At 38.7% G+C, this 19,673-nt stretch overlaps 1 protein-coding gene and 1 pseudogene across 5 annotated transcripts in view; both read right to left on the bottom strand.

Moving 5' to 3' along the window:
- The window catches only part of LOC103732638, a 9,395-nt pseudogene extending 5,271 nt beyond the window's left edge, over window positions 1–4,124 (bottom strand).
- Cmss1 (cms1 ribosomal small subunit homolog) overlaps window positions 1–19,673 on the bottom strand; it is a 407,227-nt gene that overhangs the window by 204,418 nt on the left and 183,136 nt on the right. The window contains exon 1 of one of the 5 annotated variants that reach the window (XM_029562603.1): window positions 10,104–10,179. The exons of the other annotated variants lie outside the window; for them this stretch is intronic. Within the exon in view, the coding sequence (XP_029418463.1) occupies window positions 10,104–10,164 (61 nt within the window). The 5' untranslated portion in view covers window positions 10,165–10,179. Of the gene's footprint in view, window positions 1–10,103; window positions 10,180–19,673 lie in introns of those variants that run through there. 5 annotated transcript variants of the gene reach the window in all.

The following is a 19,673-nucleotide window of genomic DNA, read 5'->3' on the forward strand; positions in this document are numbered from 1 at the left end:
AAACTTCTGTCAGATGTGACACTGGTGAAGATTTTTTCCCATTCTGTGGGTTTTCTCTTCACCTTTTTGATTGTTTCTTTTGCTGTATGGAGCTTTTTAGTTTAACGAGGTACCGCCTTAATTCCTGAGCAACTTCGGTCTGATTTAGAAAATCCTTTCTTACACTTATATCCTGTAAGTTACTGCCAATATTTTCTTCTAATAGTTTCAGGGTTTCCAGTTTCACATTGAGGTCTTTGATCCATTTGGAGTTGACTTTTATGCAAGGTGAAAGATAAGGATGTAGTTTCATTCTTCTACAGGTAGAGATCCAGTTTTTCAAGCACTATTTGTTGAAGATGCTGTCTTTCCTCCATTGTGTGTTCTTGGCACCTTTGTCAAATATTAGGTGGCTGAAATTGCGTGTACTCAGGTTTGGATCTTCAATGATGTTCCACTGATCTACTTGTCTGGTTTTGCTCCAGTACCATGCTGTTTTTATGACTATGGCTCTGTAGTATGCTTTGAGATCTGGTATAGTAATCCCCCCAGCGTTGGTCTTTGTGTTCAGGGATGTTTGTGCTATCTGGGGTCTTTTGTGCCTCCATATGAATTTAAGGATGCATTTTTCTAATTCTGTGAAGTATGTCATGGGGATTTTGATTGGGAATGCATTGAATCTATATATTGCTTTTGGTAGGATGGTCATTGTAACAATATTAATTGTTCCAATCCATGAACATGGGAGGTCCTTCCAACTCCTGGTGTCTTCCTCAATCTCTTTCTTTAATGATTTAAAATTTTCATTGTAGAGATATTTGGTGTCTTTTGTCAGATTTATACTCCAAAGTTTTAACTGCTGAAATCATTCTATTATTGCATAATGACCACACAAAGTAAAACTTATTCCTATAAAGTAATGCTATCCAGCAACATAATTGAAGTTAGGTTTTCCACCCCCCCCCTTTTGTCAGGGAGGGATGTGGAGGGATGGAAGGGGACATTCTTTTTCATCAGTAGTAATGGTAAAATAGAAATGGGGTAAATTTTCAAGTGTGTGTGTGTGTGTGTATAATTTGCATTTGGCACTATTCTTTTGTGTCTGTGATTGAACCTTACTTTTATTTTCTTCAGGAGAATAAGACCCACCAAGTGGTCATTGCAGATGGAAAATGAGATGATGCATGTTAAGGGATAGCAGACAGTACTCAAAAATGGTCTATTATTATTAACAGTATCACAATTGCTGAAGTTCCTCTATTACCAACAGCTGCCCTATCATTAATGCAATTATTACAGGTAATCTGATTTACAAAGCAAGAAAAACTATTTAACTGCCTATAAACCATCTAGACTATTTTTGCTAATTTTTTTTAGAGTTTTGAGTTTATTTGTGACTTAAAGTCTGTCAATAAAGCCCTTACATCATAAAAATAGGGATCTTTATAAGTTCTTTCAGTATGGCAGGAGACATTTTCTGTAGAAGCTTTATAATATCACAAAGTAATTTTTACTGAAGAGGAATACAGTGAACAGTCTCCTCCTTGCCTCAGGCACTGCCCTAGGATTCACTGATAATGCAAACCAGCAGCTGCCATTCCTAACAAAATGTTCTGCTGGCTTTGCACACCTATGGCAAGTTATAAGTCATCCATTCTCTTCTCATTTCTGCTTTTCTTCATTAAGGCTAGCTAAAACCTGCTTTTCATAAACCTTAAGGGAGTAAATCAAAGTAATCAACTTGGACTTTGACAGAGTACTAACCAAGATTACTTAAAATAGAATCGAGGGGCAGGACACCCATCTTGTCTCCCTGCATGTGCACACTCATTGGTAATTCCCCTTACCATTCAGCTCAGCTATGCTTCAGCTATCATTTTTTTTCTCTTTATGTTTTAACACCTATAGTTTTCTTCATATTTCATTACCTATTTCCCTAGGGCAGGCCAAATCTGCTCTGAACTTGTACAATCTATATGAATGACTTTTACATTTTTAAATGGCTAATAATCTAGAAAACATTACTTTTGTGACCCATGAAAAAGAAAATTAATTTTCCATGGTCATAAATCAATTTTATAAAAAGCACAGCATAACCATGTTCACTTATTTAAATCTTGTCTAAGGCTGCTACAATGATGGAGTTGGGTAGTTGCTACAGAGGTCCTATGGCTAGCATAGCCTAAAATACACAGTAACTGACCATTTACAGAAGATGTTTGTTGATTCTGCCATAGAAGGTCTTTCACTTGGGAGAAGTCAGGCAAACACATAGTTATACCGTCTGCCTTCCTTTCTCTTTACTTTGTTCAGCCAGGGAACAGAAATATGACTTGGCTTGATGTTTTCTTGGCAGTAGAATAAGACAGTAAAAAGACTGGCATAGGAGCCAAGAAGTGCGGGTCGTAAGTGTTGTTTTGATGTTGGAGTTTTTATGCTGACTTTGGACCATTAAGTACTTTTTTAGGCCAATAATGTGGCTCTCACTTGATGGGTTCTCAGACTTACTTCACCTTTGCAAAGAGGAGTCATGCACTTATTAAATAGATCAGCAAGATAAATATGTGAAACCCTTCCACCTTCTCTCCCACACTACCTCCCAAGTCAATCCAAGATTCATAGAAAGAAGGGGACCAGGATTTCTGAGAACCTTCTGAATGGACTGGTACATGAACATTCAAAACTCACTATTGTCTCCCACTGGAGGATGGATACTGATGGCAAATGAGGCAGTTACTTATTGTCTGGAAATGTGCTAATAAAATGTCATTTAGTACAGTTTAAAAATGTTGATGTCCAGGGAAAAACCTTCTAAATTACAATACGAAAAAAGAAAAACAACAACAAAAAAATAGAACCTAAAAGCTGGACAATGAGATGAAAGCAAGGTGGGCAGAATTAATTAATATTTAATTAATTCAATGTGTTCAGAAAAGAGTAAAATTTTTTATTTATATAGACAATATCAGCTGGCAAATACATTTCTAATCAGACCTCATAAGTCACAGATTATAATTAATATAATATAATATATCAATCTATTCATTTTCATTCCAAACCAAGATTAGTTATACACTGCACAGAACAGTGTATTGTAAATATCATTTATATCTTATTGAGTCCTGAACTAACCAAAGCTTTAACCACATATGATCTTGCTGTTGAGAAGGAAAGCTGATTGGTTTCATTATCCTAAATCTTCCTTTTGCTAAGGTAATTATTTGCATTTTTTTTCTAACAGAGGAAAAACAGCAGTTATTGTATACCAGTCTAACTGAAGGCTAGCTGTAGACATACAGGTTTAATTCATCATTTTAAGTGGTGAACAGGGCTTAGGAGTTGTGCCTTGAAATTTCTGGAACAGGTGAGCAATGGGAGACCGAGTTCCAAGAAAAGACTAGAGTAGATGAAGACATGCATGAATGAGAACCAACAAAACAACTGTTACAAATATGATGTTTATCTAGACTCATTAAAATTAGACTTGGGGGTGTGGGAGAGATGGCTCAGTGTTAAGAGTGCTTACTGCTCTAGCAGAGGACCTGAGTTCAATTCCCAGCACCTACGTCGGGTAGTTCACAACTGCCTATAACTTTAGTTCCAGGGGATCTGTTTGATACCCTCTTTTGGCCTCCTCAGGCAACTGGACCCATATGAACATTCATGAGAAAACACACACACACACACACACACACACACTTTTTAAAAATCTTTGAAAAAAATTAGAGTTGGAAATCTGCTTAAGAAACGCTGAGTCCACATTTCTTTCCTGGAAAATCAGTAATGCACTTCAGGTAGCTGTCTCCTGTCTTAAGTCTTTTTTTTTTTTTTTTTTTTTTTTTTTTTTCTCCCCTCTATAATGAAATTCAGAATAGAAAGTTACTTATCAAGTCTCTGGAGGCTAAGAAATCTAACATAAAGGTACTAGCATCTAGCAAGGGTATGCTTGTTGGAACACCCTGTAGTGGAAGGTGGAAGGGCAGGAGAGCATGGGAAATGGAAACAGAAAACAAAGGGAGCAAACTCATCCTTAGGGCAGAGCCTCTGTACCCAATCACCTCTTACAGGTCCCACTCCTGAACATGGTTGACCTGTGGATTCAGTTCATAACACAAATTTTGTGGGTCAAGTTCAAAGCATAGCATACGGCTTTGGCCCCTGCATTCACTTCTGGCAGGAGGAGACCTCCTTCTCACTAAGCCAGCTCCTTTAACTTTTATACAACTCAGATGACTATACAGTCAAAATTCCAAAGAAGAGTAAAGAAAAAATGAGCTACAAAATACAAATTTTAAATTCTACTTTCAGTCAATCCCTTAAGTCATTAAGTGACAGAGAACAAGCTTTGGTAGACTCAGAAAGTCACCTTGCTTTCTGTGAAAGGGTCTTTCTGGACCTTTTCAGTTCTGTATTTCTCTCCTATACTCACTATTTCATCTCAGAGAAATGAAAGGCAGTGTGAGAAAGCTAGAAAGAGCTGTGAAATCTGTCTTCTTCAGTTCTCACTTAAGTCACACCTGCACTGCCTCTGCAAGCTCTAGGATTTCCTAAATACCAAACCAGCACTGTCTACCACAGTTTTCTAGACGGCCTATAGCTTGGTTTTGTTTTATTTCTATCCGAATATTTCTACGACTGGGAACCTGACCTCTTGTCCATTACTGATAAGCTAAGCCACAAAAGTTCTCTAAGAGGCAGTTTGTCTTTTAGAATTCTGACATTACAAACAAAACAAAACAAAGCAAAACAAAAACCTTAGCAATGTTTGTATTCTCTATTCTATGTAAGGCTTAGCCTCCTAGAGACTGCCGGTCAGTGCTTCAATGCTAATTCTTTTAAATTTTTTATAATTACTTATTCCTATTAATCTTATATATTAATGGGTTTCACTATGACATTTTGGATTCTTTTTTAAGACTGCAATATAGAGGCTGGAATAAACTTAAGGAAAAACTTTTAAAAACTCTAAGTATATCTGCGATGGCTTACATACATATAGATTATTTTTAGAAGCAAAACTGCTACATATTTTAATGTGATAGTAACTAAGTTGCAAACCTGATAGGAAAATGAATGACTATTTAGCATTTTATATATGTAACTAATGTAAAAATATAATAAAAAATAGTGTGCCTGGGGAACTTTATTTGAAGAGCAATCATCATAATCAAAATCTACTGTGTTATGCTGCTAGAACAGGCTTATTTCCTGCACAAATAAATACATTTATTTTTAAGACACTTAATATCTCATTGTAAAGATGAAAATAAAATATTTTTCTTTGAGCCAAGTAAGTCTCCTAATTTTTTTTCCAACAAAAAGAAGCAGTTTTCCTGACTGCAAGAGGATGATATATAATCTGACTGAATGATGTGAAAAATAACTAAAATAATCTGTATAAAGTACTTAGCATATTTTCTGGAAGTAGTGCTCAATACATCTTAGCGACTCTGTTTTGCTGTTTCTATTATTAGTTTCCTAAATTCCTGGAGTGGCCAGAAAAAGATTTAATCAATGAAATACCAAACCTCATCATGCTAGTCCTTAAAAACTGAAGAGTTTCACCCTCAACTTCACAGTAACATGCAAACTCCTGACATGCCCTGTAAACTTGGGTCCTGCCTGGTTTGCCAGTATCTTTCCCAAACACTTTCTCCTCACTGTTCTGTTTAGTTTGTTTCACTTGTTTTCTGAATCATCAAGATTCTTCCACTTGAGTGTCTGTACCTGAACTTTTCCCTCTGCCATGTTCTTCCTGACTCTGTTGCAGAAAGCAGGTTAAATTGTTCAAATGTTTCCTACCTTTGGAGACTTAAATTCAACTCAGGAGGCTGAAGTGATTCACATAATATTTTTCCCTAATGTTTTTAAAATTTTCTTTTCAACATTCATTTATTTTGTATGTGTGTATATACATGTGTGGTTCTGAATGACACGGAGTGCATTTGGAGGACAATTTGAGCGAATAGCTCTCTCCTATCACCATATGGAGATACAGGATTTGAAGTTAGTTCATCAGGTTTGGGTGGCAAGCACGCTTACCTGCTGAGCCATCTTGTCAGCCACATTTTTCAATATTTGGAACACAGATGCATTTGGAAAAGCAATGTTGAGTCATTAAACAACAGGCACGTATTAAAGTTCAGCAGAGGGGAAGTAGAACTGAACATGAGCTAGTGAATGAAAGAGCTCTTCTATAGGCCTCTTGAGAAGGGCAGGAATAATGGGGCTTCACAGTCTGTTCCCAGGTATAAGATGGCAGTGAGAAGCTCTTGCTCTTCTTTTTTGACCCTAGAACAAAGGTGTACACACTGGGTTTGGTCCACTGGAGAGTTTTAGTTCAGGGGAGAGGTTTTGTTTGACCAATCACTGAAAAAAATAGTTTTAAAAGATTCATTTATTCAGCTAACTTTTATTGAGCACCCAGGAATGAGGCATATTTCTAGATACTAAGAATACATTAGTGAACAACACAAACTATCCAAAGTCCTTACCCTTGCAGAATCTACAAGATGGAGGACAGATAAGGAAGGAAAAAATATGTAGCATACCAGATCATGATACATGCCAATGGGAAAGGTCAAGAAAAGAAGGGGAGGGGCTGGAGAGATGACTCAGCAGTTAAGAGCACTTGCAGCTGTTGCAGAGGACCTGGGTTTGGTTCCCAGCATCCACATGGCAGCCCACAACTCTCTGTAACTCCTGTTGCACAGGATCTGATGCCCTCTTCTGGCCTCCACAGGCACCAGGCACACACATGGTATACTTACATACATGCAGGCAAAAATACTCATACACGTAAAAAAATATGATAAAATCTTTAAAGAAAAGAAGAGGAGAGAGGAGGGCTGTGTGAATGCATGTGTCTGACATAAGCTTAAGAGTGGTCAAGACAAACCTCACTGAAAAGATGACATTTGAGCAAAGGGCAAAAGAGTGAAAGGGCCATGACAGTATTCAGGGAAAGAGGGAAGAGCAATGGCAAAGGTCATGAGGGAGGAGTGAAGCAGGATATTTGAGGAACAGGCAGGAGGCCACTGCAGCTGCAGACATGAGGCCAGAGAGCTTCATGGCTTATCAAAGGGCTTTCAGGCTACCTGAGATTGGGAGACTCTGGAGGGTTGAGAGCACAGGGCAACCTGATCTGACTTATACTTCAAGGGATTCCTCTGACTTGGGGGAGAAATTGTGTAAGCAGGGAAAGTGGTTACTGCAGTAGTCCTGGAGAGAGGCAGTGGCGGTTTGGACTGCAGCAGTGCAGTAAAGACCCAGAAGAAGTGATCAGATTCTGAATATATTTTGAGGGTAGAGCCAACAGGATTTCCTGATGGATTAGATGTGGGTTTTGAAAGGAAGAAAGGAGTCAAGGACAACTTCAAGGTTTTTGGCTTGAGCAAGTGGAAGAAAGAAGTTGCCAACATTTGAAATCAGGTTTAACTTAATAATCCAGACTTCCAGTTTCTCTCAAAATAGTGGAAGATTTTGTCAACCACATAATTGTATTTTTTCATATGACACAGATGAGCAGAGGCTCAACAGCACTTGGCCATCAGATGGGACACTGGCCCTGGCTCCTTGTCTTATACTTTCTCTTCAGTGTGATCAACAGCTCTCTGTAGTTGTCTGACTCCTGGAGCACACAGCTGGAGCTCAGGGTCCCTGCCCAAAGTTTTCTCATATATGTTCATTGTAGAAAAAGTTTAACATCAGTCTGCCCACAAGTTTGACTAAACAAATTTTACCTATAGAAAAAGCGCAGGAGGGAAATGAGGGGACAGAAAAAGAGGGGACAGGAAGCGACTAAAATCACAATCTCTCCAACTTGGGGCGAGGAAAGATAGTATCTATGGTTTCTGAAAGTGATTAAATAAATATAAATTTCATTACCCGGTTCAACCCTAAAGCAGCTCTGCCTCAGAGGCCTGTGGCCACTAGGAATTAGCTTGACATCAACAAATGTAGCCCTGAGCAGTGTGGAGCTGTGCTACGGCAAGGACGCTTCTTCCACAGCATCTCTTTTAACCATGTACAGTCATCTAGAGACAGAAATGGAAATCTCATGTCCTCTGCTAACTCTCTATAAGGATCATCTTCAAAATCAGAAAGGACTCGAGGAAAAGCATGTTATTTGATATAGTATCTCTCCATTATCTACAGGGCATATGTTGCATGATGTCCCAGTGATACTTGAAACTGCAGGTGGTAGCATACCCTACTCTTATACATACCTATGCTAAAGCTTAATTTGTAAATTCAACACAGTAAGAGATTAGGAGTAGTAAAACAGAAAAAATGGAATAGCATAAAGCATTTAAAGCTTATGAGATGTTTATTTCTGGAATTTTCTACTTAGTTACTTCATACCATGCTTGATCATGAATAATAAACCTCAGAAAGAAAAACTATAGGGCAAAGGGGACTGCTATTATTGGAAAACTATGGGTAACATAAGTATCAAGACAGACAGCTAGTGATCAATCAAACTTGCACTTCTACTTCCAGCCAGCAATAAGGACAGGAGTCCTCTAACAGTGGCCTGGAAAAACACTGGTGTAGGAGCCAGTCCAGTCAGCCTGGCCACTAACTAGTTTTGGGGCTGAACAAGCCAAGTAACTGCCCAAATTCCATTTGGAAAAAGAAGGCAGTGTAAAGTGTATAGATTCAGAAGCTTCCTGAGTGGACCCCTCCCTTATCCAGTCCTCCCCTTGTGTTTAACCTAGGAATGGGCCCACAGCTGCTGAATGCCAGAGGCTAGAGGGTAAGCTCTCCAGTGTGTCCATGCACTTTTTCCAACTGCTTAGAGTTGTGCTTGTTCCTAAACCTGCTTATGCCTATTTGACTAATTACTGTAACTATTTAATTTAAATATTTTACAGATTGAAATGTGACAATGAAAGGCGAGAGCTGTTTTCTATGAAAAGCGTACCAAGGAGGGGGAGCAAGACAGGTAGCAGGTGTGTGTGTGTGTGTGTGTGTGTGTGTGTGTGTGTGTGTGACTGTGACTAAAATACATTTATACAATGAATTTGTCACAATGAAATTTATTATAAATAAGTTATATATACTAATAAAACATTTTAAAAAGAAAATTATGGGGCTGGAGAGATGGTTTAGCAGTTAAGAGAACTCGGGTTCAATTCCCAGCATCCACATGGTGGCTAACAACTGTTTGTAACTCCAGTTCCAGGGGATCTGACTCCTTCTTCTGGCTTCCATGGGCAATGCACGACATGGGTGCACTGACATGCAGACAAAATACTTATACACATAAAATAATAATTAATTAAAAAATAAAGAAGAAAATCACATTGAATAGTATCAGGAAACATGAAAAAGGAAAAACGCCTTAAAAGGCTACCCAGACAGATGCAGATCAGACAACTGTGAAAGGCAGGAAAAGTGCTTATAAAAGTCTAGGAGGATTCCTGATATATGGCCTTTCTCCACAAGAGCAAAAATCAGCAAAACTGAAACAAGAAACCATTGAAAATTCAGTCATTAAGGTATAATTAATGTAAAAAAGAAGTTGGGAAATTGTAATCAGCAGACCTATAATCAAAGAAAAGACCTAGGCCCTACCACAAAGATCCACCACATTGAGAAACAGATTAAGAACCAGCCTGGTAGACCCTCACAGAGGCCCTCTCTTCTTATATAAAGCCAGACAAAACAGGCAACAATGGCAGCTTTCCAGGAAGTGGCTGGGGAGGGAGTGTGGAGGATGGGCACAGGGCTGCAGGGGCAGAGGGACAGAAAGACACTGCTTTTGATAGCCTGGCATAGCCTGTCAGTCAGCTAAAGGGACACTGAGTTCACGTCTATAGAGAATCCCAAGTCAGTCTTCACTAAGTTCCCATGAAGTAAAGATTTCTTTAACTAATAAGAACTTTCCCTCTGGTCCTCTTATCATTTTAAAAAATTACTTGATAGAGCTGGGCGTGGTGGCACATGACTTTAATCCCAGCACTTGGGAGGCAGAGGCAGGTGGATCTTTGTGAGTTCGAGGCCAGCCTGGTCTACATAGTAAGTTCCAGGACAGCTGGGGCTACAGGGAGACCCTGTCTCAAAAAAACCAAAAAAAAAAAAAAAATTACTTGATAAGTAACAATACATGCTGAATTTACCTGGGTAACCACCACTGTGAGGACGAGCACAGAAGGCTTCGGTTTCTTGAGGGGAAGACATGCAGAGCAAGAATAGTTCTAGGTAAAAATAATAGCTTTCAACAGCGAGACTAGGCCTGTAATTTTCTGCAGCACACCATGACATCATGGTTTATATGAAGCCAACTCCATAAATCAAGCCTTACCTAATTAGAGATTCTTCTGCAGACCTACATTATTAGAGCAAATAATTAAAATAGCCTAAGCAATAACGCAAGCCAGATCTGTTTACAAAAATGTTCTTTTTTACCCCCAAACTTTTAGTCTTCCTACCACTTACAGATCTTTCACATTTAGTAAATTATAGACTCAGAGCATTTCTTTCAGTCTGACTTCACTTTCAAGGAATTCTTCAATTAACTTTACGTTGCTTTAAGCTGTTCATCCAATGAGAAAACAATCTGTGGTTTCTGACTCCTCTGCATGCCAATGGCTGCCATCCATGTTTGACTTTCAGACACACTGTCTCTTGAGAGCCAGGATCTGTTTGCATAAAACCAGCCAGTTGTCATAGCATTTTGACAAGCACTATAGAAAAACAATGAACAATACTCTGGTGACTAAACTGTGTTAGGGAAACACATGACATCCACACCCAACCACCTGGCCTGGGCCACAAAGTAGCACATAGTTAACTTCCATGGTGTGACCCTGCCATCCTCAGGGACCCTCTCTTTACCATCATTTCCTTTCTCTCCTCCTCCCCTCTTCTTGATGGTCAAGATACCTAAAACTGAAGGGAAGGAGGAGTTGCACTAACAAGATGCAAAAATGTCAGTGAAAATCTAAAAAGCAAGATTACATGGACTTTGCAATGGTTGTGGTGTATCTAGTGTCAGATCCTCAGCCAAATATAAGTGTAATAAAAAAGCATGAGGTCAGAAGGCCTTTATTTCAAAACCTTGAATATTCTCAGTCTCTGGTATAGTATGCCTCAAGTCTTTTGCCTCTTATATCCACTGATTTTGGGTTTATTGGTTTTTTTTTTTTTTTTTTTTTTTTTTGTCTTTTGAGACAGGGTCTCCCTGCAGCCCCAGCTGGCTTGGAACTCATTATATAGACCAGACTTGTTTCAATCTCACAGAAATCTGCTTGCCTTTGCCTCTGCACCTGCTCCTGCCCCTGCTACCTGAGTGCTGGGATTAAAGGCATGTGCTACCACACCAGGCCTGATGTTATAAATGAGCACAAATAACAACTGGACAGTGGAAAATAACCACAGAAACAAACGGTAGAAGCAAACGATGACTGCTGAAGAAAAAGACCCTCAGATCTTTTACCTATCCCAGCTAAGCCAGGCACAAATGACTTTTGTTCCCTGGTACATAGCTTGTTTCTGAGTGTCCCTGGTCTGTATTCATCCTCTGGGAGAACTTGATAAATTAAGACTTACACACCAAGGGTGATATTTGAAGGCGTCTGCTACTCGAAATCTGATGCATGTGTTAATTACCAAAAATCATGCTCAATGTTGTGCCTGTAGAGGGGCATGCAATCCTTGATGTGCAGGCCTTTCCAGAGCAATGGAATGAATACTGTGGCAGAGCCACACCACAGTGCACATGCAGGCAGAGGAACTAGGATGAATGTACAAGCCAAGTGAAACCCCAAGGTGGACTTGTCGCTGGCTCAGCTGAGGTTGTTGGTGGAGGGGTACCAAAAGGAGCTCTGCTTAATCTGTGAGACAGAATGATGTCCTGACTCCCCTTGTACTTCTGCTGCTTCTGCACCTAAATCAAAGGCCTGCAGGACACCGAGTAGCTCAGCTATTCTCACATCCTTTGTCCATGGTCTTCCCCCCCCCCTTTTTTTTTGTCTTTTTGAAGTAGGGTCTCCCTGTAGCCCCAGCTGTCCTGGACCAGGCTGGCCTTGAATTCACAGAGATCCGCCTGCCTCTGCCTCCCAAGTGCTGGGACAACAGGCGTGCACCATCATGCCCAGTCTATTTTTATTTAAATGCTCTTCTGTGAATTTTAGCATGCATTTTGGTTTTAGACTGCTGTAAATGCTTTAGGGAAAAATAATAAGGATATACTTATGTTTGTTACTGTGTTTTTCCCTCTCCATTCTTCTTTTCTGTTCTCTTTCCCCTGTCCCCTCCTTCAACTCTCCAACCTCCCAAAGCAAAAACAATGAGATCAACCACCTGGGCTATTCATTTTTGCAGCTCCATTAAGAGGACAAAGTTGGGGAGATGGCTGAACTGTCAGTGCTTGCTATGCAAGCCTGATGATCTGAGTTTAGATCTCTGGAACCCATGTAAAAGCTGGAAGTGGTGGCATGTGTCTAATCCTAGCACTCCTATAGTGAGAATGGACGTGGAGACAGGAGGCTCGCCTATGAACTTGTGGGTCAGGCAGCCTGGAGTGCTCAACACAGTGGCAAACAAGGGAGACAGTGACTCAAACAAGATTGAGAATGAGGACCAACATCTGAAGTCGTCCTCTGACTTCCAAAGGCATGTGTTGATATGCATCCAAACATGTACACAAGGGCACACACATGTGCAGACACAGGCACACAAATGTATATAAAAGGACAGAGTTTCATGAAACATCAGATTTTTTCTTTAACATGCAAGTCACTGTTTCTACAGAATTATAATGTCCTTATTAATCATATAGGGAATCCCTAACATTCCCAGAAGTTCCAAGAATGCATAGAAAGGGTTGACTCAGGAATGGGAGGTTCCTTCTACAGAGCTTTATCTGGATATTTAATTTAGAACTTTATGTCTATTCTGAAACCTTAAAAATACAAGCAACCAAGAAGTTTGCTATAAAATTCACTGACTTGTTCTAAGCACTGCCTTATAGAAGAACAGTCTTCCAAACCATGGTCTCAGTGTAGATCTTGCCTCATTTTCCTCATGAGGTAACTACTCTCCCATCTCTTTATTCTTTCTCTCATTCCTGTGTAAAACAAAATCTTCACAGGTCACAGGAGCATTTTTTCCCCATTAGGCAGTTCTGAAATTCTAGGCAGAACTCCTTTACTCTAGAAATGTCTTAATTAATACTGTGCATCATAAGCTTGGTTTTTGGAGTAAGTACTAAAGATGTCAATTTGGAAAACAATGAACAAATGGGATGGAGTTGAAGGCACAGAAATTTGAGCTTTTTTTTGGTCTTTTTGACACAAGGCCTCTCTGCAGTCCCAGCTGGCTTGGAACTCTGGCCTTGAACTCACAGAGATCTGCCTGCCTCTGTCTCCCAAGTGCTGGGACTAAAGGTGTCTGGCCTTGAACTCACAGAGACCCGTCTGCCTCTGTCTCCCAAGTGCTGGGACTAAAGGTGTGCACTTGGCACATGCCTGGGAGCATCTTTTTTTTTTTTTTTTTTTTTTTTTTTTTTAAACTAACTCTCAAGAACAAACTTCTGTGTATAAGGAGAGCAGTGTGTTCCAGAAACTCAAGTACTTCCAACAGTTTTGTCTGATACTCTGAGAAGCAGTGACATCAGGACAAAGGCATCCTCCAGTATTGTATGTAACAGCAATAAACTGGGATATCAGCATTGGGATCAGAGGTCTAGGCAATCAATAGGCTTTGAAAAATTGAGTGCATTGGCCTTAAGAAAACTCAAAATTTGTTATCTACTATTAACGCAGTGCTTAATAATAAGCAAACAGTAACATGTATATGGGTCTCTGCAGTATTTAAATTAAATCAATAAAAAGAATTTAAAGAATTCTAAGATCATTTACAAAGATAATGAATTATTACTCATTTTCAACTTTATTCCTTTTGGTCAAGAGAAGTTACCTTCCTAGCAATTTATATTTGTCTTTACACTTTAGCAAAAGATCCTACCCAGTCTTAATCCAACAGTCAAAGCACAGCCCCAGTCTTCCACACCCTAGCTGTCTAAGGCCCTCAAAATGCCCATAGCTTGAGGAAACACTTCTGTTTCTAGGCTGATGGCATCTTATTTTCTTCAGTAAGTTCAGTGACCACAGCAGGAATATTTAGTGTCCCCGGGGTAAACTTGTACAAATTCTGAACTTAGGGAAGTTCTAGCTTCCAGCTCTAAACTTGACCTTTACTAAGAAAGGATCAGGTCATGAGTGGCTCCAGCTTTAGGATGATCTGCAATAACAAAGTGAAGAGCAAAGAACGTGGAATCAAAACAGAGTGTGGGAACAAGAAAGTAAATGGAGATACAGAGTTTTAAAAGATTACATGGGGAAACTAAGACATTAAATGTCAGAAAGTAAAATCACAAGGTGTATAATTTTCTAGAGAAGTTCTCAATTATAGTGAAGTTTTCCAGGGAATAAGAAAACTTGTATGGTGACTGGCCAAAGTGGATACTGGAGCAGATCCTGCTCAGAAAAGAAGCTGCACAGACTGCGGTGAGTTCTCTAGCCAGTGTGCCTTAATCTTATGACAGCCACTGTTTTTACCACAAAAGGAAAGAGCTTTCCAGAATTTTCTTCCATAAACTCCAAGTAAATAAAAAAACAGAAATGAACCTTGAGGCTGAAAGTCAAAGTAATGAAAAACTATCTTCCTCCTTAATTTATGACAACCTGAAAGACAGATGACTGTTTTACACATATGCCAGCTTACATTTATAATGTTTTTTTGATTGATTTATTTTTATTTTATGTGTATGAGTCTTATGCCTGCATGTGTGTAAGTGCAGCCGTGTCCCACAATGCACACTGAGGTCAGAAGAAGGTGTCAGGTCCCCTGGAACTGGAGTTACAGACAGTTGCTAGCTGCCATATGGGTGCTGGGATTCAAACCTGGGTCTTCTGCAAGAACAGCTAGTGCTTTTAACCGCTGAGCCATCTTTCCAGTCCATACTTATACTATCTAAAAAGAGAAGTCTTAAATAGAAAGTGAATGGCAGAATTCAAGAAGCCTACAAACAATTTTAGAGAAAAACATTTTTAGGGTTTTTAAATATATCAAAATAATATAATTTAACTTTAGCTGTCAGAATCCAAGGATTCTCCAATTTCTTTACTGATGCTTCAAAAAAGTTATTAGATGATTTTGCTGACAGTGAAGCATATATAGAGGCATTCCATGCTTTGGTTATTATGGTAATTCTCACTTTATTTGGTGAGATAAATATAAGAAAGGGCTAAGGTGGTCAGAAAATGGATGGAGGAATGTGATATGCTACTGAGACTTCCTACTAGCAGGAATACTTTCATTATGTCTTTGGTTACCATGATCACTGCAGCAAAGCCCACCTGGCTTCTCTGCTGTACTCACACAGGGCGCTGGGACCTTTGCTGACCCAACACTTCACACAGGTTCTGTGTAATGGATTGACCATGTTAGATTTCTCTCTATCACTCAGTCCATTTCCAGCTCAATTGATAATCAGAAACACATAATAACAAATATTTCTGAGTACTGACTTTTAATGAAAGGCATTTTTAGGACATATCATTTTACAAGGGAAAAACATGGAGGGAGGACAGAACAGACATCTTAAGAATTCTTAATTACTCATAAAATCTAGGAAGAAGAAATGGAAATAACACTAAAAACAATAGAATGAACTGAAAGTTTCTAACAGTATAAGTACAGATCTCTCCAAAGTGTGTTCCCAAATAAATTCATTTAGCAGAGATAGACTTGTCTCTGTGTAAGATATTTTGGACCCTTTGCCAGACTACTTTATTTGCACTATGATCCTTTAAGAGCACTGATTGCTATTTTTCCTAAATTTATTTGATTTCTGATAGTACAATTCACAGGAATGGCATTTCATAGAATACACTTTGGGAAACATTGACAAACATTATGGTGGGTTTTCTTCTTTTACAATGTTTGAGGCTAGCCGGGTCTACACAGCGAGTTCCAGGCCAGCTAGGACTATGGGGGAAGGATGTTTGAGAGATGATCTCATGTAGCCCAGGCTAGCTTTGAACTTGCTAAGTAGTAGCCAAGGATGATCTTGAACAATGGATCTTCCTTGCCTCCACCTCCACTTCCTAAGTGCATGCATTAGCACACCTAGCTCTTGGCGGGTTTTCAAAGGCTGAATTTCTCACTATTATCTTTTTTGTTTTGTTTTCTTTGTTCTAATGTGTGGTTTCTGTTTTATAACTCATATATGGCCACAATTCACGTTATTCATTATTGAATAACAACCCAGGATGCCTACATACCAGGCATTCAAGACACATGTACTAAAATGTAGAGTATTTGAAAAAGCCTCACATTAGTCCTCATAATAATGAGTCTTGGTCACTTAATGGGTACTGGTTTCCATAAAACAAGGTACACTGGTACAAAGGATAAGGTATAATAGATAATGGTCAAAACAGGAAGGAAGATGAAGAGAAGGCTATTCATCAAACTTGAGGTTAGTTGATATTAAAAAGAGAAGGTAGCTTGTGCCTGTAATCCCTGTACTGGGGGTGGCGGGGGGAGGCTGAGGCAGGAGAATCACTGAAAGCTTGAAGTCAGCCTGGTCTACATCCTAGAATCTGTTATTGGAAGAATCAGTTCATCACTGAAGATGTACTACGGAAAACCTGATATAAATTCATTGACCCTTGGGCGAACCACATGTGTCTGCCTTTTCTGACGGTAGTTCAGCTGAACAGAAATGGAACTAGTATATGAAATTCTTAATCAGGCATGGGTGGTTCAATCTGAATTCCTGACAAAGCGTACAATTTTGCCCAGTCTTCCTAATGTTAAGGAAGATTCTTAACATCTAGATGTTCTGACCTCTTCTTAAGTAACCTGTATTCCTTAAAAGGCTCCTGATTTTATCCATCCCTATGTTAGAGAAATGGAGTTTTCTGTGGACAAGCATTCTTAGAAAATATAAAGAATGTTTTGTTTGGTTTGGGTTTTTAATGATATCAATGAAAAATTATTGAGATTCTCAGGAAGAAAGTGGGGAAAACATTGAAATTATTTTTATATAACATACCTGGAAGGCTTTTTGATTGGCTGACAAGACATCAATTCTGCCTATCTCTCCTAGTGTAAAGTTATGAAAGATCAGAAAAATTTTTTGACATTTCATCCTTTTAGAATATAAAAGGCAGATGAAGATACTAAAATTTCAAGTGTACAATCAACCAATATATTATTTTGTAGTTTTTGGATTGTCTTTTGAATGCTTTAGTAAAAGGGTACTTTTCATCCTTTACATCTCACATACCATGTCCCTCACAGAGGTTTTTAAAAGAAATCTAATTTAGGTACATGCTAATTGAAATGGAAATGATCAGAATCTTAATATGAGAATGATGCTACTTAATATCACAGGTTGCCAATACAACTAGGAATAAAAGTAGACATTCTCCATTTTTAAAATTCCCTAATATTAAAACTTTAATTTTAAAAGTGTAAAATAAAATTGTCTTTATTCATTCCCCCATTTATCCGGTCATCGCACTAGCAATTTCCCTGCCTTAGCCTCCCCAAATGCTGGCATTGTAGGTGTGAATCACCACATGCAGCTAAGCAATAGTACTTTGAAAAGAAACATCTTTCCTATTTGCTCTTGGAACTTTGAGGCAGAGCCCAGGTCTGGGCAGAGATAGCCTTCTGTGCAAGAAGGGACTCTGTACCAACCACTAACCATTTTAAAGAGATTATCAAAATCAGTCTATCCCTGTTGCATCCAATACCTAAGAATTTACTGTTTCATTAGCAACAATAAATGCTAATATTCCAAGGTCTCAAAGGATGTACAACTACAACATGCCAGGCATTTAACTTAAATTCAGAAATCAATGGAGAAAAACTGAAGGAATGCGGCACCAACTGACCCTCTGGGTATGTTAAATCATAACATTTTTAATCATAACATTTTTATCAAGTTAGTTTCCAGAAGGAAACCTACACTACAAATCACAGCAAGAACTACTTTGGGAAAGGCATGACACTGAGAGGAAGGATTGTGGTTTGGGTTGCTAACTACTCAACAGAGCAATAAGGGGAAAAAAAAAAAGAGTACAACTCCAAGAGAAAAGTATTGCAAGGCTTCATGGCCTACCCATTTTTCAGAAACTGGACCAAATGCAGACATCCTCTTTACTAGGGAAATGATCTAGAACTCATAGTGAAGAGATTTTGACCACTTTCAATCACTATTAGGCATCATAGCCCCGATTTCCTCTTTATGCCTCAGAATCTGGGATTTGTACTTCTGAAACTCTATTTTTCTAATTCCTCTACTAAATGACTGTGATGTAAATAAATATTTTAAGACAAACTGTGATTCAAACTATATCCCATATAGAATGTTTGAAGCAATACATATAACATTGAGGAATTGGGGGAATGCCAGATTTTTATCAAATGCAATCAGAAATCACTATTCTAAATTTGGTTTGATTCTCTGAAGGAAACTCAATAATTCTAAAGATAAGATCTAGTCTACTCAAGTTCTAAAAGACAAAATTGATGAAAAACCTATAATGAAGTAGGTTTCTTCCAAAAGTGTTTTGACACACAAATGTACTTAGTTACATTGTTTCCTCTTGTTCCCCATGCCTTCTTCATTTTTTTTTTTTTTTGTTGTTGCCTTCCAAGGCAGAGTACATTACTTGTAGTATAATGGGAAAGTACTTGTAGTATTATGAAAGTCACAAAAATGGCAGTTTACATCATTTGATAAAAATAGTAATACTTTACCAAATAGAAAATTCCATCGAATGAATGCCACTCCAATCAGACGACTTACCTAAAATATGAGAGACAAAAAGAAAAATAAATAAATAAATAAGGACTTGGCATTGCACTTAACCCTCAATATATTAAAAGCACTTGGAAGATATGTTAAGAACTGATGGGTAATATAAAATAAGCAAACTTTGGGGCTGGAGAGATGGCTCAGTAGTTAAGACCACTGACTGCTCTTACGGAGGACCCGAATTCGATTCCCAGCACCCACATGGTGGCTAACAACTGTCCGTAACTTCAGTTCCAGGGGATTTGACACCTTCTGATTTCCACGGGCATTGTATGATGCAGGTGCACTTACATGTGATATACTCATACACATAAAACTAAAATATGAAAAAATAAACTATGCCAGATCATGAAACACTAATTCCTTTAGAAAGGAAATGGTAAACACAGAGCAAAAATCAATGCATGCAAGAAAGTGGTTTTTACTTTAACATCACTTAGCTCTCATATGTATTTCAAGAGACCAGTTTTCACAATATGAACATATATGCAGTTAAAGCCACAGATGAATGCTGTGAAGCTATATGTGGCACTTTATTTCCCGAGATCTCTGGCTTCTGTTAAGAAGAGAATGCCAAAGCTACAAATTTCAACTACCTTTGCCTTTTCAGACTCAAGGGAAAGGTGTCAGTATTCCAAGTGCTATGGTAATTTTCTCTGTTGATTTTCTTCCCCCTTAACACTTAGGTGTTTGGGCTATTTGCTTTTTTACTTCCCAAAGTGAACAGTGATGTTCATGAAAGGTGCCAGATTAACAACCTGGGGAAATCAAGAGCTTGCTCTATGCAGAGAGAGGCTCAATGTCATGGAGGTGATGAAAGGTTCCTTTACACTGTGCTTGCCTATGTTCT

The sequence above is a fragment of the Nannospalax galili genome, unplaced genomic scaffold, assembly GCF_000622305.1.
Source record: "Nannospalax galili isolate Female #2095 unplaced genomic scaffold, S.galili_v1.0 scaffold355, whole genome shotgun sequence".
Taxonomy (NCBI): Eukaryota; Metazoa; Chordata; class Mammalia; order Rodentia; family Spalacidae; genus Nannospalax; species Nannospalax galili.